This window comes from Oenanthe melanoleuca, chromosome 18 (assembly GCF_029582105.1).
Source record: "Oenanthe melanoleuca isolate GR-GAL-2019-014 chromosome 18, OMel1.0, whole genome shotgun sequence".
In the NCBI taxonomy this organism is placed as follows: domain Eukaryota; kingdom Metazoa; phylum Chordata; class Aves; order Passeriformes; family Muscicapidae; genus Oenanthe; species Oenanthe melanoleuca.
In genome coordinates, this window is record NC_079351.1 from 7,397,952 (window position 1) to 7,419,907 (window position 21,956).

General features: G+C 50.4%; 2 protein-coding genes across 4 annotated transcripts in view; both read right to left on the bottom strand.

Annotated features, from left to right (window-relative positions):
• Window positions 1-1,636, bottom strand: part of MXRA7 (matrix remodeling associated 7) — a 28,336-nt gene extending 26,700 nt beyond the window's left edge. Inside the window, exon 1 of one of the 3 annotated variants that reach the window (XM_056505898.1) lies at window positions 1,073-1,636. In XM_056505898.1, the coding sequence (XP_056361873.1) occupies window positions 1,073-1,528 (456 nt within the window). In that variant the 5' untranslated portion in view covers window positions 1,529-1,636. The remainder of the gene's footprint in view (window positions 1-1,072) is intronic. The other 2 variants (XM_056505899.1, XM_056505900.1) reach the window with 2 other exon arrangements.
• A 6,247-nt stretch (window positions 1,637-7,883) lies between these two features.
• Window positions 7,884-21,913, bottom strand: JMJD6 (jumonji domain containing 6, arginine demethylase and lysine hydroxylase). The gene is made up of 7 exons (XM_056505901.1): window positions 21,640-21,913; window positions 20,508-20,896; window positions 17,405-17,691; window positions 15,992-16,127; window positions 15,736-15,874; window positions 15,009-15,136; window positions 7,884-13,427 (listed from the first exon to the last, which is right to left on the bottom strand). The coding sequence occupies exons 1-7, from the start codon at window positions 21,766-21,768 to the stop codon at window positions 13,391-13,393; spliced, it is 1,245 nt and encodes a 414-aa protein (XP_056361876.1). The 5' UTR covers window positions 21,769-21,913; the 3' UTR covers window positions 7,884-13,390.
• Window positions 21,914-21,956: the final 43 nt, after the last annotated feature.

Here is a 21,956-nt window from a genome sequence, read left to right on the forward strand (position 1 = left end):
CTGGAGCTGTATCCATGGGCAAGGGGCACTGGGAAGGGAAAAGGGAGAGCTCTGAGGCTCAAAAAGCATCAAGGGAGGTGCTGAGGAGCACAGGGAGGCAGAGCCACATCCCAGCCTCGAGAGCAGCTCACCCCTGGGTGTTGCAGAGCATCCCAGCGTGTGCAAGCCCCCGCGACCTGCCCAAGGCTATCCGGTGAGTCACTGGAGATGCTTTCCAAGGCAAGGGCTGTCTACGCACTGCCCGCAGCCTGGAGACAGTTGCTGAGGATTACAAATACTGCTAATAATAGCCAGGAGGCGACTGGGCCCCAGCCCTGCCCGCCCCGGCCCAAACACGCTGCCGGCACACGGCGACGCTCCCATGGGAGAAAGCCACCAAGGCAGGGAGTTCAGCCGCCTCAGGTTGTCACCGAGTCCCATCCAGGCTGGGCAAGAGCAGAACAAGATCTTCCCATGGACACGGGGTCGCCCTTTTATTTTTAAACAAGATCCGGTGGTGGAGGAGGATTTATGGGGCATTTATAGGCATCACTGCCTCCCCCAGCCCCCCCAGTTCAGACAGGGGTCAGAGCTTGGGGCCAGCATCCTGCTGGGGCTGGGAATGAGTGGGGCGGCCCCTTCCCTGGGGCAGGCAGGGACAGCGCGAGGAACCCGCGCTGGCACGGGGACAGTTTCTGTAAGCCCCAGAAAAGGGATGCGGACGGGAAGAATAAACACATGCACACACCCCAGCACCTGGATAAGCTCTCGGGGAAAGGAAAAGACTCCCAGGGGTTAGATGTACACACAAGAGAGGCTCTCACACCGACACACGCTTCTTTTTAGGATCATTCCTTGGGGAACGGTGGAGGAAAGGAGCCAGGAACACCCGAACCGCTGCCTTCCCCGGGGACAACGGGCTTGTTCCCACCCGAAGACAAAACACAGGTTTTGCCGGGACCTCTCTTATTTTAGGGGAAAATCCCGAGCGCTGCTCCCTCCCCACCACCCACGGGGACGGAAGGATGGAGAAGGGACACAGCGGGGAGGATGGGGGGACCCCGGGTGAGGCTCCTCGGGGAGCCGGCCTTACCTTGCTCTCCGCATCCTCCCGGTGCCCGGGCTGCCGGGGCTCCTGGGGCGGCTGCCGGGGCTCCTGGGGCGGCTGCCGGGGCTCATCGGGCGGCTGCCGGGGCTCCTGGGGCGGCTGCCGGGGGATGCTCTCGGCCGCCGGGGGGATGCTCTCGGCCGCCGGGGGGCTGGGCTCGGCTGCCGAGCCCGGTTCCACCGCAGCGTCCCGCTGCTCGGCGGCCGCCTCCTTCCCCTCGTCACCCACCCCGACCTCCTCCACCGGCACCCGGCTCCCCTCGTCCTCCGGCCCCGCCGCCGCCTCGCCCTCGGGGCCGCCCTCCCGAGCCGGCTCCGCCGCGGGCTCCCGGCGCCGCTCGCCGCCGCCTCCCCGCAGCCTCAGGAAGGCGGAGGCGAGGACGAGGGCCAGGACGGTGAAGAGCAGCGGGACGGCCAGGTACAAGTCCACGGGCAGCTCCATGCTGCCCTGCCGCCGGAGCCCGCCCGAGCCGAGTGCGCGGCCGCGGGGGTGCGCGGGCAGCGCTCGGCCGGCGGCGGGGCTGGGCCGGCTCTCGGCTGGCTTTACCCGGCGTCATCCGCCGGCCCTGCCCACCGCCACGGCCCCCCCGGCCGGCACCCACCGCCCCCTCCGAGCCCGCAGCCGGAGCCAGGCCCCGCTCCCCGCCCGCATCCACCCGCACCCGGGGTGGGATTTGGGAAGTGACCGGGAGAGGAAAGCTTGGGCTGCGAGCAACCCGGCTCTGCCTGATGCCAGAGTCCAGCTTGGGACAAGGGGATCTTTCATTAGACACTGCCTTAGAACTACAAAGTCATTCCCAAACTGCTCGGCAGAGGATTGCATCGTTAAATCCTAGAACCATTTACATTGGAAAAGACTTCTAAGATCATAACCCCTTTCAGTGAAGAAATTGTTCCTAATATCCAATCTAAACCTCCCCTGGCACAACTTGAGGGCATTTCCCCTTGTCCTGTCCCTCCTTAACGGATCCCATTCGAACAATGGGAAGGTGTCAGTCAGGGTGATCCCTGCGCAGGTACTCAGGGCTGGGTGACACTGGGGTGTCGGCTGGACTCCGGGCAGTGTTTAATGAGCATTTGCACCTTGTTAGCCCTTGGCTGGGTGTCGGAGGGGCTGGCAGGGCCAGGAAGGCTGTCCTGACTGCCCTGGGTGAGCAGCATCTGGCAGCACATCCATGCCAAGCTCCAGAGCATCACTCCACCTTCCCCACAAGCTGCAGGGGATATCACTGCTAGAAACTGCTGTTATAGCCACCAGGGAAAGTTGGTGCTGAGAGCAGCTGGGCTGCCACAGCCTCCCCCCGAGCATTTTGCTGCTGGGAGGTCTGAAAAACAGGAGACTCAAAAACCAGGATGTGCCCAAAAGCCATCACAAACTGGCAAGCAGAGTGGCCAAGGAGTTGTCAGGTCCCTCCAGACTCTGCCACTGAAGATTTCCTGTCTCTCGAGACTGCTGGGAAGACTAGCCAACCTTTTACAAAGCATACTGAAATTAGAAAGCCCAAATTATTCCTGCCGGGGTGAAACCAGCATGGAGCGGGATGCATGCGAGGGGGGCAGGCATGGGAATTCACCCCGGAAAGTTTCTTCCAGGGAGAAGGCTCAGGAGATACCAGGAGTGGAGTTCTTTTATTGACTGACCAAAGAAAAAACTCCAACAAAGATGGGATTAAATCCCCGGGTGGGAGGAAGGAAGTGAAGCCATGATCCTCACTGCGTTTGTCTTTATTGGTAATCCTATCAGGCAGGCAATCGTTAGCGTATGGATAATTGTATTCTTAGCAACAACCAGCCACGGTACTTATCTCCCCTTCTCCCGCAGAGCTTTGCATTTCCTGGGTCCCATTTCAGAGCTGCTCTAGAGCTCAGCCAAATCACCCGGAGATTGGCAGCGTCACAGGGCTCTTGGGTTCAGCAGCTTTTTCCATGTGTATTCGGTCCCTTCTTTCCCCTAGTTGCCCTAATTCTGGCAGCCAAGAAGGCATCATCCCGAGTCCAGTGCATCACTTGCTTTTGGAGGCTTCCTCTGAGCCCTGGAAATTGCTCATGGCCAGAGTCAGAACCAGGGTGGGGAAGTTCCAGGGTCTGGGTCCTTGCTCCGTGCTGACTGGACTGTCACTTCTGGGCACAAAGAGGAATTCTGGGTGAGACTGAGAGAAACCCTCACTGGGAGCTGCTAATAGAGTGACATGGAGTGTTTTGGTGTTGCACACACTTCCAGCTGTCACAGTGCCTTTGATTACTGCCCATACCCAGGACACCTCCTGCTCTTTCTCCCTGGCAGTATAAATTTTCCATGGCTCTTGCTTGGAAGTGTGTTGGAGGGTGTTTGCCCGCTCAGGAATGCAGCAGCATGTGGCTTGCATTAACCCAGCAAGGAGACAGAGCACTTCAGCCAGCACCCTCCCGAGCAGGATTTATCACTGCCTCAAAATAAGAGAGGCTGGTCCTGACAGCTTCTCCTGAGGTTGGAATTCCTGGCAAGGGAACCAACAGGAGCTTCAGAATCAGCAGCTCCTGGCTCTGGACCTGCAGCAATTCCCTCTCAGGTTGCTGGAACCTGTGGCACTCACAGTTGTGAGAGCTGCAGTGAAAAACAACACTCCTAGCCTTGAGAGCAACAGAGCAGCAAGGACACGTCTGCCAGAAGAGCCACTCAACCTGAGCCAGACTCATGCAGTAACGAGGTGACAGGACCAGCAATAGAGATCAGCTCCTCATGTCCAGACTTGGGGGGAGAGCTCCTGCTCTGTATGTATGTAATGTATGTATGTATGTATGTAATCTGGTGGGGATGATACCCCAAGCAGAATTTGGGCCCAGCAGGTCCCGTGTGATGCTGACTTGTCCTCTCCATGGATCTCCAGAGGGAACTAATGGAATAAACTCGGCCTGGTCCCCAGCCAGAGCTCTCACTGGGAGGCACAGAGGTATCTCTGGGGTTCCCTTATCAACTTACAAGGCACAACTGATGCCTCCGGCTCCATCATGCACGCTGCGGGGCGGGAGGGATGGATTCACACACCAGCTCAGCCGGGCAGGCTCCCAGGCAGGGAACTCCGCCCTGGGGCTGCTCGTCAGCCCCGGGACAGAGCTCGGAGTCTGCAGGCAGGGGGGACTCGGGGAGGGGCTCGCCTGGGCACGGCACCCCCGCCCCAGCCCCAACCCGAGCTCGGGCTGAGCCCGGAGCGGGGCAGCAGCAGCAGCAGCTGGAGCGCGCTGCCCTCTCTCGGGAGGAGAACAGCCCTGCAGAGAGGGAGAGCAGGGGATGGATGGGGACAGCCCCCCAGAGCCCCGCAGAGCGGGGGATGGATGGGGACAATCCCCAGAGCCCCGCAGAGCAGGGGATGGATGGGGACAGTCCCCCAGAGCCCCGCAGAGCAGGGGATGGATGGGGACAGTCCCCCAGAGCCCCGCAGAGCAGGGGATGGATGGGGACAGTCCCCCAGAGCCCCGCAGAGCAGGGGATGGATGGGGACAGCCCCCCAGAGCCCCGGCAGAGCAGGGGATGGATGGGGACAATCCTCAGAGGCCCCGCAGAGCAGGGGATGGATGGGTACGATCAGCAGAGCAGGGGGGATGGCTGGGTACGGTCCCCAGAGCCCCGGCCCCGCACAGAAGCCGCTTTCACACGGCTGCCAGCTCCGGGCCGCAGCCAAGGCGGCAGCAGCTGAAGAGCTTTGCCAACAAAGGGGGATTGAGGAGAGCCGCGGTGACAACTGCTCCGGGAACAGCCCCGGCACGGAAAACGCTGCGCTGCAAATCTGCCAGCGGGAGGGACCGAGCCGGGCTGGCTCCCGTGCCCAGGTCACTGCGGGTGGCAGCGCTCCCAATGCAGGAATGGGGTGGGACCGTGCGGAGAGCCTCCTACAGGCACAAAAAAGATCTGATCGAACACACCACACGTTCTCAGTGTCCGGCAGCCTGTGAGCTGTACAGGCAGCTGCTGTTCCGAGGTCCTCTGCTTCCCTCCTACACAAAGCAAGGAGGTCACTGAGCTCCAACACCCGCCTCTGCATCCCAGCCATAACCCAGGTGAGGCTCCACAAGCCCCTGTGCAGTGAGGTGTGCAGATAATTGCTGCTTCCCAAGGGGAAAAAACAGGATTTTTTGTTCCCAGATCCTCCCAGAACCCATTTTCCCTCACAGAAAGTTTGAGTCTTATAACTGCTCCAAACTCGGATTATTTCTGCAAGCCCCAGTCATCTCGGAGTCACAGATACACTTTTTCCTTGCCAAGAACACAGCCCTCTCTGTCTTGTTGCCAGTATGAGAAGCTATCCCAAGAAACTCCCGTTTCCTCAGGCTTGGAGGTCACTCCCCTACCTGGCTGGCTTCTCATTTGCCTTTTGACATCTGGCTGTGTGCTGGCTCAGAGATATTTGGGTTCAATCCACAAAGGGCAGAGCTCAGCCCAGGGGTGGGGATGGCTGTACCTTGGTTCCAGTGGAAGAAATGATCCAACCCAAGAGCTCTCCTGGAAGTATTTGTTTCTAGACCTTTTCCCTGAGCTCCTGTCACTACCCTCTCTGCTTGTGAGGCTTCTGCTCTCACCCATACAGGTCTTCCAACAACTTAATTCATTTTACAATCTAATGCCTGACCCAGGGCAGGCTCTGAGTTGCTGCTGAGGGTTTCCAAGTCTTAAACCAGTACAACTCACCTTGCCCTTGACAGCACACTGATACAAGCTGATATTCCAAAAGCTCCTGGACACTGGCAGCCATTCCAGCCCCAGCTGCAGTGGAGCAGCTGAGCAATGACACAGCCTTGGGTCTAAACAAGGCAGTGCTGCAGCAGAAAAGCCCAGCCCACCTGTCCCTGTCAGCACAGCTGGGACAGGCAGGGCTCACTGCTCACTGCTGCTCCAGCTGCCCTGCCCCTCCTCCTGCTCGGGGCAGGCTGCACGGATTGTTCCCATGGAACTGGGGCCAGTTCCAGCCCCTCTGCTGAAGGGCAGGATGGTCACAGTCACAGGCATCACACACAGGTGAGAGCCACCAGGTCTCAGACCAGAAGGGACATGGAATGATTATTTCCCTCTGAACACATTCCTGACAAGCTCTACTTGCCTTGATCCACACTTCTCCAGAACCAGAGGAGGTGAAGCTGCACAGAGGAGTCTTTATGTGCTTTGAAGGAAAAAAAATGTGCTGCAACCCTGTTCATTCAACTCCAAACCAATCTTAAACTGCTCAGTGCCATGCCTGGCACTGCAGGAGGGACTGGAGACAGGAGATATGCAGCCCTGATCCATGACTTGCTTTCCAGCTGCCACAAAAGAAAAAGCAGGAGTTATTTGTTTCTGCATCAGACTGGAGGAAAGGAGCAGGAACATTGGTAAAGGTGCAGCACAGGCTCCCCAGCAGTAATTAAAGCATCAGTGTGTCATCCTCCTTGTTGAAATAAAATTGCAACTGTCACAAAAAGAAAGATGTGGAGATAAATCAAGAGGAATAAAAATAAATCAAGTCCTGATTGCAATGCCACAGAGGGACTGCAGGAGGTACCAGCAATACCTGCAAATGAGGAAGAATGGTGAGGTTGTCTTGAAGCACCTAAATTGCCTCTCCAGACTGAAAAGCAAGAGAGATCAATTATAGAAGCATTTCTACAGTGGCTGTACAGTTTTCAGCCACCATTAACTCACAGCATTTTCTGGGGCTTGTTAAATGCCAGGCATGGACACACCCTGATCATCCACAAGGAGAGGAGGGGCTCATTTCTTAATTGTGCATCAGCTGGGGAGGTGAGCTGGGCATGGGGAGAGCTGCTGGAAAGGAGAAAAAAAAAAGTGGCTTTATAGGTGACAGTAAAGAAGAAGAATGTTTGCAGCAGTGTCTGGGAAGGGGAGGACAGAGGTTTATGTGGAAATGAGTGAACTGCCTGTCTGCTGCCACAAAGCCATTTACTCTTCAAGGTGTTTCATTTTACAATATATTGCTATAAATATTTCAAAAGCCTTAGGGCTGCTGTCCTACACTCTGTTCCAGCTTATTTACCTACAGTTACTGGTTTCAGCAATGCTCACTGATAAAATATACAAGTTTTTCCACCTTCCCAGTCCTTGTTCCACCTCACAGCCAGGCTCCTTGAGGCAGCTCTGCCCCAAACCTCTCTGACTGGAGTGCAGCCCTTCCACAGAGCCTCTCTGCACTGTGGGGCTTATTTAGAATCATGGAATCACAGAATGGGTTGGGTTGGAGAGACCTTAAAGCTCATCTGGTTCCATGATCCCAGGCTGCTCCAAACCCCATCCACCCTGGCCTGGGACATTTCCAGGAATGAGGCAGCTACAGCTTCTCTGGGCAACCTGTTCCAGGGCCCCACCACCCTCACAGGGAAGAACTTCATCCTAATATCCACACTAAACCTGCTCCCTGTCAGTTTGAAGCCATTCCCCCTTGTCTGTCACTCCAGGCCTTTGTAAAATGTCTCTCTCCATCCTTCTTGTAGGTTCCCTCCAGGGAGCAGAAGGCTACAATGAGATCATCCTGGAGGCTTCTCTTCTCCAGGCTGAACAATCCCATTTCTCTCAGCCTTTCCTCATGGCAGAAGTGTTCCATCCCTCTGATTACCATGGTGGCCCTCCCAAAACAGCACACAGCACCTGGAAGATGAAACCCCCTCTTGTCAGTGCAAGGTGGCATCAGAAACACAACACAGAAACCAGCAGCTTTCAAACCACACCTCCAGCACCCCCAGAGCTGTTCCTGACACATTTAGCATGTTTGGGAAACAGAGGTGCACACCTGTAAGTTTTTTTTCAGATCACAGTATGAAAGAAAGTGACAGGATAATGCAAAATAATTGATTTTATTTAAAATAAAAAGCAAAACCACAATCATCCGAACAAGACAAGTATCCCAGCTCTGCTGGATGGGTGATAAAAGCAGCTAAGGGCAGTGGCAGGGCTTGGAGCTGACAGTGGGACTGTCCCATGAATGGGTAACATTTCCTTCCCCCCTCTGCAAGGGGGATGCCAAAATCCTCCAGTTCCAATGTGCCCACACAGGCATTTCAGACTGGATTCAGCCAACAGTCCTGCTTCCCAGCCCACAATGGCTGGGCCTCAGGGAGGAGTGGAGTTTAACCATGAAAGAGGGTGCTGCTGTTCCTTGGAGCATCTGGAGAGGTTTGATGTAACTGAGAAGACAAACTGGACTAGCACACACGAGCTGGAAGGGGAGGAAGTCTGCCAGAGGCTCCAAGCACTTGTGCAGAGAACAGGTGCTGGGACTGGTGCCTCTTGCCCACATTTGTGGTTCTGATAGAGTGTTGGGTTGTTTCCTCCTCAACTCTCACTGCCAGAGCTCCCAAATCCCATCACCTTTCCCAGAGCAGGCAGGACTGTGACAATGACAGCCAGCCCCCACAGCCCCAGAGAGGTGAGGCAAAGCTGTGCTGCTGCTCTGGGGCTCAAGGAAACGAGGGGCCCACAGGGTGCTGGACCAGCTGCATCCAGGGCCTCTAAATACAAAAGCAGCAGGGCTGGAACAAGAGACAAGGATGCACCAAGAAGCACAAGCCTGGAGAAATGAGAGCAGAGCCCACTCTCCCCAGCCAGCTTCCCACAAAGGATGTTTTCAACTGTTCCTCACTCACTCAGCCTGAAATGAGGGCCTGGGAAGCACCAGCTCCCCCCATTCCTGTAAGGCCAGTGAAGCTGACTCCCTGATGGGAAAATTGCATCTAGTCCTATTTAAAAACAGATCCTGCTTCAGCAGCACCTCCTGTTTAGAGCAGGCCAGCAACAGTTCAACCCTGGTGAAAACAAAGTGTTGTTCTGCTACAATTTATGTACCACACTGCAGTTCTGGAAGGGCCACCACTGAACACCACGTGGCCAAGAGTGTTGAACAACATCCCCAATGTTTTCTGCTACAAAAAGCTGCCACCAGGCTCAGAAGTCTCAGGTTGCTCAGGATGAATGAACAGCTTTTTTGGGTGGATGGCTTCAAAGCATCTTGCACAGCAATTACAGTTCAGCCTCACAACAGCCCTTCGAGGTAGGGATTTTTCTCACTGCTCAAAGACTCATCAAAGTGGCTGAGGCAGAAGCCAGAAGTGGAAGAACTGGAGACCATGGAGTCCTGATCCCCAGGCAGCCTGCACAGACACTGTTTCACAGCAGAGTGCCCTGTGGAGCAGTCAGGAGAGGGTTGCTGGTATCATGATGTCTGCAGTCCACTGTAAACGCTGCTTTTCTGTGAGAGATGTCACACCAACACAGATTTCACTGGAATTGCTTTATTTCCCACCATGGAAGAGTTCACAGGCGTGGAAGAACTGGATCTTCCCACTGTGCTTCTAGAGGCAGAGGTGTGGCTTTCCCAGCACAGCAATCAGGCTTTCACATTAGATTTGAAGACTGTGCAAACTGAACCACATGTGCTAAATGCAGCTGCATCTCACTGAGGTGCTGCCCAGACACCAGAGAGGGCAGGGACAGCTCTCAAAGGACTCCCCTCACTGTGACAGAGCTGAGTCTTGTGAGCCTTTGTCTCTCCAGGCCCCACATTCTTCCAAAAGGCAGCAGCTGCAGCCTTCTCTGACAGGACACACACAGACTGTGCAGGCTTCCAGGCTGTTCAGCCTTGGCCAGAAATGACAGCAGTTGGAGAAGCTGGAGATTTAAACAATCTTGTGGAAGAATCTGCAATGGCTACAGAGCAAGTGAGCTTGCTTATGCCTGGCTATCACAGAAAATTTGGGAGTCTGGACAGCTAAAGAACATATCAATAAACCTTCCCTCTCTCCATTTCCCCACCACCACACTGCTCTTACACAAACTGGCACAAAAGAGTCAAAAACAGAGATCCCGACAAACATATTTAAGATTCCTTTGTACAAAAGGATATGGCCCAGGAGTGTTTAAATAAGGACTAGATAACATTAAAAATGGACCAGAGAACCCAGAAAAGCAACACTGCAGGTTCCACCAAACCCAACACGTTTAAGAAAGTCACAGTTGAGGCTTTAATCTCTCTTTAATTTGCTCTTTCATCAGTGCCTGGGTGTTGCTGTGTGTTTATTTCTGTAGTTTTCTCTCCCAAAGAATGGCTGAAGTGAGTTCTACACCCAGCTCCTAGGGCTCAGAAGAGCAGCCACTGAAGCAGCCCATGGGAAATTCTGATTTCCTGGCAGCACCTTCAGCCACACAGAGACACCACCAGCACAAGCCCCTGCTAATACAACAAACCAGCAGCTCCAAAAGATCCCTTGGGGACAAGAGCTTTACCTGGCATAATACAAATGCATTTACACAGACTTAAGCAACACACTGCATTTTTAAAAAGCATAAAACAACAACATGTTCCCCTCCTCAATCCTTTAAAATTGGCACTGCAACTTTCAGAAAGGTCTGAACACATAATCTCAAAGAAAAGTCATTTAGGGATGTGAACTGCACTGGGCTCAGCAAGCCCACAGCCCCAGAACTGTTTGGTGTTTCAAGCCCAGCAAATGTGATCTTGACAGAGTCAGACTTTGTCAGCAGTTGCCTTGTGCTAAACATCACACTTGCACCTGAAGGATTGGAATTACTGGCAAATGCTGACTTTTTTGCCACCACAGTTTTTGCTGTGCAAGAAACTCCAGGATTCTCCTGCTCCATCGAGCTTCCCATCACAAGGTGCTAGTGCAGCTTTGTTACCTGTCACTGTGACAGACACAGAGTGGAAGCAGAAGGACTGCTGCTGGTTCAGGTGTTGCACCCCAGGTGTGTGAATGGAGCATGCAGAATCAGACCACAAAAGATGCTTCAGGTTGGTGGTCACCTCTGCTGAAGTTGCCTCAGTGCTTGGGGCATTTCCACCACCTTCCTTTCCTTGGCTGAACAGGGATCTTCTCTTGGAAATAAGATGAAGAAGGAAGGTGTTTGCCCAGTAGAAGCAAGATCAGGTGACATGGGAAGAATACAGAAATGCTGCTGCCACTGTAGGGAGAAAATTCATGTGGCCAAAGCTCAACTGAAGACAAAGCTGGCCAGAACTGTGGGGGAAATAAAAAAGAGTTTTTTCAAATATATTAATGGCAAAAGGCAAATTAGAAATAACACTGGCCCATTCCAGGATGAGGATGGTCACCTCACAAACAGGGACATACATGGACATGGCAGAGGTGTTTAATGTTTCTCTGCCTGTGTCTTCAGAACAGATGATGGACCAAGGGGGGCTCAGTGCCTTGAGCTTGAAGACTGTGACTGTGAGAATGTTCTCAACCCCAAAGCAGCAGGATCTGCTGCTCCAGATGGATCCTATAAATCCATGGGGCCTCATGGGATTCATCAGAGAATCCTCAAGATGCTGCTGTTGTCATCACAAAACCTCTTAATGATTTTTGAGCAGTCTTGGGAATCCAGAGGGGTTCCAGCTGACTGGAAGCTGGCAAATGTCCCAGTCTTCAAGAACAAGGAGGACCCTGGAAACCACAGGCCTGTCAGTCTCACTTCAGTGCCCGGCCACATCATGGAAGAGATGATTCTGCACAGTACTGAAAAACACCTGGAGAACAATGCAGGCATCAGTCACAGCCAGTACAGCTTCATGAAGGGAAATTCCTGCTTGTTGAATCTGATCTCCTTCTGTGACAAGGTGACCCACCTGGTTGATCTAGGACAGCCAGTGGATGTCACCTTTTGGACTTCAGCAAAACTGTGGATATTGTCTCTCCCAGTGACTTCGACAAACTGTCCAGCCCACAGCTGGGTAACTGTGTTAGCAACTGGCTCACAGGTTGGACACAAAGGGTGACAGTGACTGGGGTGACACCAGGCTGGCACTGCTCACTAGTGGGCTTCTGCAGGGCTCCATCCTCATCCCTGTGCTCTTCAACATCCTAATGACTTGGATGTAGGAGTGGAAGGAATATTAAGTTTGCCAACAACACTAAATTGGGAGGAGCTGTCAACTCCCTTGAGGGTAGAGAGGCCTCAACAAATTAGAGAGATGGGCAATCACCAACCGTGTGGAGTTTAACAAGGGCTGGATTCTGCACTGGGATCCAGGCACTCCTGTTGTGTGGACAGACTGGGGAACCAGAGGCTGGAGAGCAGAGCTGTGGAAAGGGACCTGGGGGTCCTGGTTGGTGGCAAGCTGGATCTGAGTCAGAAGTGCCCTGGAGCCCAGAGGGCAAACTGTGTCCTGGGGGCATCAGGCCCAGCATTGCCAGCCAGGAAAGGGAGGGGACTGTCCTGCTCTGCACTGGGGCAGCCTCACCTTCAGTGCTGGGGACAGTTTTGGGAACCACAACATCTAACAGACATGAAGCCATTGTAGAGCACTCAAAGGAGGCCATGAGGATGGTGAAGGGTCTTGAGAAGCCATATGAGGAGTGGCTGAGGTCACTTGGTCTGCTCAGCCTGGAGGAGACTGAAGTCAGGCCTCATTCAGGTCTTCAGCATCCTCATGAGGGACAGCAGAGGGTAAGGTTCCAATCTCTTCATTCTTGTGACCAGTGACAAGACTCAAGGAAATGGCTGGAGCTGAGTGACACCAGGTTTAGGCTGGATATCACAAACACATTTTTCACCCAGAGAGTTGCTGGGCACTGGAACAGCCTCCCCACAGTCACAGCACTGAGCCTGTCTGAGTTCTTGAAGTGTTTGGACAATGCCCTTGGACACAGGGTGGGGTTCTTGGTTTATGTGCAGGGCCAGGAGTTAACTCGATGATCCTGATGGATTCTTTCCAAGTGCCCATACTCCAGGATTTTATGAGACACACACGTGGAAGAGCCAGCCCTGACAGCAATGCTCTTCTGCAGCAGGGTAAGACCCAAGGACTCATTTTCCACAGCTCAGCTCTTGCAGAAACTCATTTCTTCCTTGTTCTTCCCAAAATTCTGGTGTGATATCCACCAGATGTTCTGATAGGCCAAAAGAGCTGGTGTTCCTTTCCTCAAGTGTACAGGACAACATGTAAACATACGACAGTGTCAAAGCAAGGCAGGTTCTTACATTTACCTGCTGGTTTTAAAAAGAGCTCTTTAAAAACTGACCGTTGTCTTCCTTGCCAGTTCCATGACCCATTCAACACTTGGCATGTCCTTCCCCACAGCTGGGTTCTAGTGCACTCACCCGGGGGCAGAGGGGACAAAGCATTGCACAGAGGGCACAGTCAGGGCATTCCCCTACAGCTTACTCAGGAGCCAACCTTGGACAGCACGGAACGAAGATGGCTGATCGAGGAAGAGTGACACAAACTAAGGAGTGTGAGATGGAAGCAGGAGGGGTAGAACAGAGCTGGCTGGCTGCTAATGGAGCTTCAATCTGCAGCTGCCTCTGGGCAGGTGGTGCTATCCCTCAGGGGTAGCTGCGGCCTCCACAAGATTCCCTAATCCTGTCAAAAAAAGGTACAACTGCCTTTCAGCATTCCCCTTGTATCAGGGCACAAGATCCCAGCATGCAGATTAATCTCAGGTTTATCCTTCCTCCAGCATTGTACATGCAGGGTTAAGATTTTATCTTTTCTAGCTACTAAGCCATCACACAGCTGGAAATGAATGCCCACCCACCCTCACAGAGTGAAACAGTCAACATACAGGAGAAAGAACAGTGAAGCCCAGAAAGCAAATGTTCTAGGCAAGGTGCTAATTTTTAATATTTAGGGTATTCATTTCAAAATTTGAATGGCAAATAATTTAAAAATGCATGGGTTTTTCAGAAGAACAGATGTGCATCGTGATCTGCATTTTTACAGCTTTCTTTTTAAACCAGGGTCTGCATTAAGGTTTGTTCTTTCCTGCTGCTCATTCCCTGCCTGAAGTCACACTGGCTGTCAATATGGCATTTGACAATGTCATAACAAGCAAATTGTGGAAACCTCCAGGGCAAAATAAGCAGTTAGTACAGTTCTCCCCAACCTTTAATGATGCTCTGTACTTGTAATTCAATTGTATTCAGTTATGAGCAACTGCTGGAAACAAGAGAGCAATCTACAGGAGCACAGAGGTCTTCAGGCAGTCCCCAAACTGGGAAGTCAGGCTGGAATCATGCTGGAATATGGACTTCCTCAGGTAAATGACTGCTGCACACCTTTAGCAGCCACACACTAAGCCAACACAGCACTTGCATCCATGCCAAACCTGGAGCATCCAAGAGCTCAGGAGCTCTAATGCAGGCAGGCAGCCAATGCAGCAGCACTGGTTAACCGAGCTGCAAGGAATTTGCTTAAGAATTTTGGCAAGCCTCTGCTATATGAGAAAAATGCTTCATTTAGCAAAGAATGTTTAAGTTCTTCCCTGCAGTATACTCCCAGATTCCCACTGTTCCACTGTTTTTAACCTGGCCTGTCCAGAGAACTGCTTTCCTCAGCAACTTTACCCTAAGCATATCTATCCTTGATTTTGCAATATTAATGTTGCCTCCTTCTATGCTGAAACTTGCTCAATATTTATGTACCTATTTATTTTAAAGGCAAACACAGACATTTGGAACTTGGGATGAATTTTGCCTTTAACAGATAAAGCAGTGGAAAAAACTGAAATAGTCAAGGCAGCAGTAAGAGAAACCATACAACTAACTGAAAGTTTTCTGTTTGAAAAAGATAGTGAAACCCAAGTGTTGCCTGATCATTCTTCATGTTTAACTGTTCACTATTCATTTGTGCTCTCTGAAGAGCAGTTAAAACATCCCACCTCTCCCATTAAACAAAGATAAAATCCTTTCATCTATTAAAAGAGACAACTAGGAAAAGTAATAAGACTGTTTATTAAATAAAAACCCTGATTTAAAAGAAAAACATCAATAATCTTAGTTTTCTGTTTGGAACAATTAAAATAATTGATGGAGGGAAGACTGCTTTATGTCCTGTAAGGAATCCCTTGCTCTCCATCCCTCTCTCCTGAGGAATCCCCTATCTGCAGTGTGCCAGCTTCCCCTTGTGCTGTGCTGTTTAAAGGCAGCAGCTGCCCTGGGTCACCTGGAGGAGCTGCGCTCTTTGCTCACGCAGTCGTCCTGGGAAGTCGTGTCCCCGTTGCCCATCATCCCGCACGTCCTCCGCTTCTTCCTGCGGTGCATCATCCCCTCTGTCTCGGAGCCAGAGTCACACTGAAGCATGGAAACATGAAACCACAATTCAGAGGAACCTCATGAGCTGCCTGTGCTGTGCAATTCACCACAAGAGCTACTCAGAAACCCTGAGCTCAAAGAACGTGCTGTTTTAGGCTTGATGCATCAAGGAAATTTTAAATTAAGCATTTAAAAATCAGGAACAGAAACATTCTTGGATTTCATCACTGGCTAAAGCTGACCTGAGGCAAGACAATGAATGCATTCCTAGAGGGACCTCATCTTCCAAGAGAAGACTCTGGCTTCTGAAGGATTTAGGTGTTGAGAAGAGTCCTAAGTCATAACTGATCTGTTTTAGAACATTTTTTTGTAGCCATTTTCAACAAGCTAAATGAGTGGCAGATTTATATATAGACAGACATGGATCTAACAGAATGAATCCATTTAGCAATGTGAAGAGAGGCTTCAGCAAACAGAACCTGCTAAGATCACAGGCTCCTCCACCATGTAGATTGATTTAGCTGCTTTCCATTAATTTATTCCATATGGCATGAATATAAGGATGAAGGCACTGATCAGATATGGAAAAAGAATGTAATTGCAGAATATGGATCACCTATTGCAGTAAAAAGCATTACCTCTGAATCAGAGTCTGAGGAGCTGGAACTTGATGAACTGGAAGAATCACTAGAACTGTCAGAAGCAATACCAGTAGATTCCTGCAGGTCAACTGAATCAGCCAAGGCTGCCAATTCAGGATGCTCCTGCTTTAGGATCCTAAATACAGTTGAAATTTCAGGGTTAGCCTTTGAATTGTAACACTGCACATTAGTGAGTACTTGTAGCTTTTGTTTTCAATGGAGAATATACAAAGAAAGCTACTGAATCTCTTACCTGTACCATTTCCGTGACAGTTTAGGTCTCCCTCTTACTGTCTTGTGCCACACCACAGGGAAGTTGGTACAGCTGGCAAAGTTTTGTGTGATGGCAATAGTCGTGTCAAGATTGAGGACTACATGCCACCAGCCACCTAAAACACAATACAGTGATCAGTGGTAGCTGCATGGCAGAGAAAAAGTTCAAGAACAGCCAAAAACACCTCTCCCACAGTGCAGGTGGGGCTGGACCTTATCTCCCAAAACAGGTGAATTTTCCAACACATCATCTTTCCTGTCTTACTTCAGCTTTCACCCCAGTGCCTGACAGGTTCTTGTTACAGAAGGCAGCTCCACCAATTACCAGGCAGCTCTGACCAAATTACCCAGCTCACACACAGGACTGAAGATGTGACCTGACAGCACCACGCTGGCTGCTGACAGTTTATTTAACAGCAGCAGCCACTGTGACCCAGACTGCACAGAGCCCTTTCTGTTCAGCTGCAGAACACTTTCCACGCTGATTTTGCAAGGTTCTTAAGACTACAGACTAACCTTTCATTTAAAAATAGATGCAAAATTGTTTCTCCACACAGGATAAAAATAGTGGAGTTCTTACACCCCCCTCAGAGCCACAGAAAAGACTGAGGGAACAGTTTAATGGAACCCGACAGCTACAAACTCTTAACAGAAGGTACACTCAGGAGTCACTAATAAGTGCCAAGACAATCACAAGGCACCCTTCACACACCAAGTCAGCTAGATTTTAGAGACAAGCAATGTGGACAGAAACTATGGGCTGTGCTGCACATAAATGATGCAAGTTCTGAGGTTACAGTCTGGTACTGAACTCACCTCACCCCCATTTACAGTGGGCACACAGTGTGCAGCCACTCAGAGGGAATGGCATCTTTAGCAAAGCTTTACTTAGCTTTTGATTTCAAATGCAAGATGAAGCATAACCACAGAGAGGTGGGTGGAAGGTGTCAGTGCCTTTAAGTAGATGGTTTCCCACAGCTAAGAAAAATTCATATGCAAAATTCAGCCATGAATTTGCTCCAGCATGTATAAACTCAAACACTTTGTCTAAGAGTTACTGGGGCTCAACCACCTCTATTATTTCATGCCATTATTTTATGCCCTGACAGCTTGCTATTACTGCAATTTAGTTGACTTTACATTCCTGTGATGCTGCAATATAAATCCCACTTGTTTTGCCATCTGTATCACATGCAATCCTATGGCACAGGTCATACACCTTTTGTGACATTCAGGAAATAACTGAAAAGTCTCAAAATGAGCTCAGTTTGGTTTGTTAGAAATGGGCTATACAAGAAAGCTGAAGTGTTCCCTTCATCTCTATTACACAGGAATGTTACAAATACGCTTTTTTTCCCTCCTAGATTTCCTTCCTGGAGAGATTTGCACATACCTGGCACAAAGACTGTCTCTCCTGGTTTCTGTAAGACTTCCAGGGGTTTGAACTCGGGGGGCCAGGTGGGAAGCTGTGTCCGAGGATAGATGACATTGAACCAGGTGATGGCCTCGTCCTGCTGGTTCCCTCCCTCTTCCCGTGTCACTTTGATCAGCTCTCTGGGAGTGCTGGTTGGGAACAGGCACCAACGCTTATGTCCCTGCACTAAGGCATTCCATGCACTGGTTCCCAAGGGATCAATGTGAATTCCTGTTCCAGAACGAGGTGGGCCCATCACAAACCATCTGCATGGGGGGAAAAAAAGTGCTTTAGTCATAGAGCAGGCAGGTAGCTCCCTTTCTTCATGTTAGACAGAGAATTACAGCAGTTCACTGCACATTCAGTTAGAAATTAAAGTAACTACAGTTCTCTCATTTACATTCTTGATTTTGTTAAGTTCACACTGCATTGAAAGGACATAATAGGAATTTAACCTAAAAACCAATATGAATTGGGACAGCAATGACTGTGGGTAAGTAAGTGAAGATGATTTTTTATATGTCATAACTCTATTTTGTTTTAAACAACTTTTCAATAAAATGGTGATTTCAAAGTTTAAATCCCAACAGCCCATGCTGGGATTCTTCCTAGGCAGGAGGATTCTCCTGTGGTTTTCTAAAACTTGATGCTCAAACAGATCAGAACTGCAGAACAATGAGGAACAAAAGGCAAAAACAAGGAACAGAGCAAGTTATGCAACCTCAGCCTCTCTGTGCCTTCTGCTCATTCACAAGAGGCTTTTCATTCCAACACTTAACTACATGCAGCTTATTCTCCAGTGACCATTCAGAATTTGAGGTTTATAATCCCACTGCCCATTTACAAGGTTTATTTCTCCCAGTGGAGAGCTTTATCTACTGTACATGTTTAACTGCAGCAGCACCTTCCACTGCTCATTTCCCCTGGAACAGAGCAGTAAGACCAACCACACCAGAAAAAGCAGTGTGAGGTGATTTCATACCAGGCATCAAGAGGAGAAAATGATAATAATTGTTTCACTGGCAGCAGAGAGTGCAGAAACTAAAGCACTAACACACTCTCTCCATGGTGAAGTCAAGCAAGTGATGCCCAGCAAGAGGAATGCAAAAGTTCAGAAATTACAGCAAGTTCTCCATCTCCCCTTCCCCGTGCAGGTGTAAATCAAGCTGGTTTTGAAGAAGCATCTGCCAGCATCAATTGTAGGACAGTAAAGTTTGATTATCAAGTTCCTTTCTTCCTGCTTCACAAGGGAGCTGTAAACAAGCAGGTGTTTGTCATTTTGAGTGCCAATTCACTGTTTAGATTTATATTATGCTTACAAAGCTCATTCAACTACAGGTACAAAGGCTTTCATTAGGAAATCAGAAGAAATTATATACATGAAGATCTGTCTGGCACAGACAGATGCACTGTTCAAATATCCCTTTTCTGACAATAACCTGAATCTACACACACACAAAAGGTTTTTAAATCCTAATTAAGCAACACTGTCATTTGCCAGCACCTTCCTCCAAATATTTAACTTACAGTGAACAAAACAGTTTGCCCCAAGACATCTAATTTACCATTAAAAGCTTCACAACTCCTAAATTCAATCTGAAAGCAAACACCAGCCCCTTTCCCCAAGTTAAAATAACTGCTTCAGTAAATGGCTTCCAAAAATTACTGTTTTTATTTTAAAGAGGAGCAATGACAATAAAAATGTCCTAAACAGCACCAGTTCTTCTTTTTAAGATCTACACACTATCACACACCTCTCAATCCAGAGATCATATCCTCCTCATACAATTAGCTCCTCTTCCTGAGAGATTTTCAATTAAGCTCTAGAAGTACTGCACACTCATTTCTGTACCCAGATGAACCTCTAACTTCAGCAGACATTACTGTGCTCTCGTGCATCACTCAGCCCTAAAAAAACCTCAACAGCCTGAAAAATACCCACATTTTCCAGAAAAAAATACAAGAAGTTGGACACCGAGATCACAAGCAAGGAGCTCAGCATGTGTCTGTAGGTGGGGAGGGTGTGGGGGACACAGAGAGCAAAATCAATGAGTCACAACCAGATACTCTCATTTACCTCTAACTTGGGTAAATGATCTCTAGTTCATTAGGTGTATTCTACTACACCCAGTGTGGTTTTGTGTTCGACCACGGTGTTGTATGTTCTTAGAAGAGAATTATGAAAAGCACTGCAAAAACACCTCCTTCAGTGATCTCAAATGGAATCAGGTTCTTGTTTCACTCCTGCAGAAGCACAACTGGACTACAGACACATGAGAGAGTACAGAGGAAAGTGCCATTACTCATGAGCTCTTGCTCAATTTTATTTAAATAAACCACATCACAGCCTCATGTCACTCAAAGGGCAACAGGCATTGTCTGACAATTACAATGTCACTGTAAAGACTTTAATTACTTGGGAGGGTTCAACTTAAGCTCATACTGCTATGAAGTGTCATAGTAACATAGATAAAAATGGCTTTTTTATCTAGAAGCCCAATACAAGGTTACTGCAATTGAATTTATGAATGAAATGTCACTTCACCCTCTCCCAAGCTGAAGCAAAAATAAAGAGTTGAAAAGACTATGTAGATATGAAATATTGTTCTCTCTCAAAACCATTTGAAGGGGAGCTAAGGACTAGTGCCCACACTGGATCCTAATCTAACTTAAGATCTTTACCTTAAAAGGAGTGACTCATAATTAAACACAATTCTACACTGTACATAAGCCACTGGTACAAAACCCAGGAGGTGTTCCAGAGGTATTTAAAATTTGAACACCAGAAGGCACACACAGCAAGAAACTGATCTTTATACCTCTCAGTAACTATGTAATTTCTAAAAAATCTAAGAAGTGATGTAAACTGACCCCTATGCCACAAACCTGTAGCAACACTGGTGAAGGAAAGAAGAAGGACAAATTATGATATAAATCTGCCCTTCTCTCCCACAGGACTACAGATTTACACTTACTTCAGAGATGATGTAAAAATATCCCTTTTTTATGTGAGACAATCCCAGGTGTTTAGGAACAACCAAAGAGCTGCAAAATACCCAGTTTTGTTTTGCTGTCACTCTACCTGTAGGGTGGCCTCCGTTTCTCCCCTGCATACTGAAAGAGATCATCAGTGAAGAATTTGGGGACCTTGTAGTCTTCCAGGAGCTTCCTTCGCTTGGGGTGCTCTCCATAGCTGCTGTCAAAGATGTAGAGGGGGCTGTCATCACGTGTGGTTTCCATGTACTCTATGTAATATTTCATCTTCATCTTCACAGAGTAACCGTCATTGTCCTCCCCGCACTTGAACTTCTGGTTCCTGTACTTGCGTTTCAGCCGCTCCAGCGTCCACTTCTCCTGGGCAGACCAGCCCACCTGAGCGTTCAGCAACACCACGGGCTTGTAAGGCTTTTCATACCGCTCAACAAACTCCTCCACTGTCAACTGGAGTGCATCTGCCCTCTCCACGTTATCCTGCGAAACCAAAGGAGGAAAGCAGGACAGATATTAGGACAGACTGACGTCCTAGGGCTGCGTTTGCCTGTGGAGGAGCTTCACACGTATCCTTTACTCCACACACCACGAGGGTACGGAGCTGCCTCTGTGCTATTTTAAGCTCCCCGAGGCTGCAGCCCCATTTCTCCTGGCCCGCTCCGTGCACACATCAGTGACAGCGGCCGCTCCAAGCCTTTGGCACTGCTCCGCACCGAGGCGGCTCCCCGGGCGGAGAGGCCACCCTGCCCTTTCGGTGACACATTAACACATCCCCTGCTGCTTTTCGCTCCCTCGGGACACCGGGAAGCGCTCCCGGGAATTCTGCGGGTGCCCGCTCCACCCTGGCGGGCCCTGACCTTCCGCACGCCCCGCCACGTGGAGGGAGGGAAGTCCTGTCCCTGACCAAACCTTTCCCTCCCGACAGCTCTGGGGCAACCCAGCCTCAGCAAAGGGCCGCTTCCCATCAGACGTCCCGCAGCTCCCCCTTCACCTCAGGCATTCCCAATGCCCCCAATCGCCTCCTCCATCCCTGTCCCCTCAGGGCTCCCCAGCCGCGTCCCACCCCATTTCCCTCAGCCCCCCCCTCCCCGTTCCCCTCAGATCTCTCCCCCGTTCTCCGAAACTCGCTCAGTCGCGCCCCCTCCATTCCCAATTTCCCCATTCCACTCCCCATTCCCACCCTTTCATTCTTCATCCCCCTCTTTCCCCTACGCCCGGCGCACCTTGCACGCGGTGGGGCTGAGGGGGAAGGTCTCGCAGTAGTTGTGACGGGTCCAGTCCAGCGAGTCCTTCAGCTCGGGCCGGGCGCTGCGCTTCGCCTCACGGATCCGTTTCTTGCTCTTGTGATTCATGGCGGCGGCGCTGGGGGCCGTCACTGTCCGCCGCCCACGGCCCGACCCTGATCCCGATCCGGATCCCGGCCCCGCTCCGGCCGCACCTTCCAGAAATTTCACCCCGTGCCGCCGCTGTCGCCGCGGCCCCGCCCCTGCCGCGCTCCCATTGGCCGGCTGCACCCCGGCTTCCGCCACGCCTCAGCGCT

Coding starts and splice junctions, on each gene's coding strand:
- JMJD6 (XM_056505901.1), bottom strand. CDS start 21,768: ATGAATCACAAGAGCAAGAAACGGATCCGTGAGGCGAAGCGCAGCGCC. Junction 16,128..17,404: donor AGAGACAGTCTTTGTGCCAG/GTATGTGCAAAT, acceptor ATTGTGTTTTAG/GTGGCTGGTGGCATGTAGTC. Junction 13,428..15,008: donor AAAGAGCGCAGCTCCTCCAG/GTGACCCAGGGC, acceptor TTTTTTTGACAG/GATTAGGGAATCTTGTGGAG.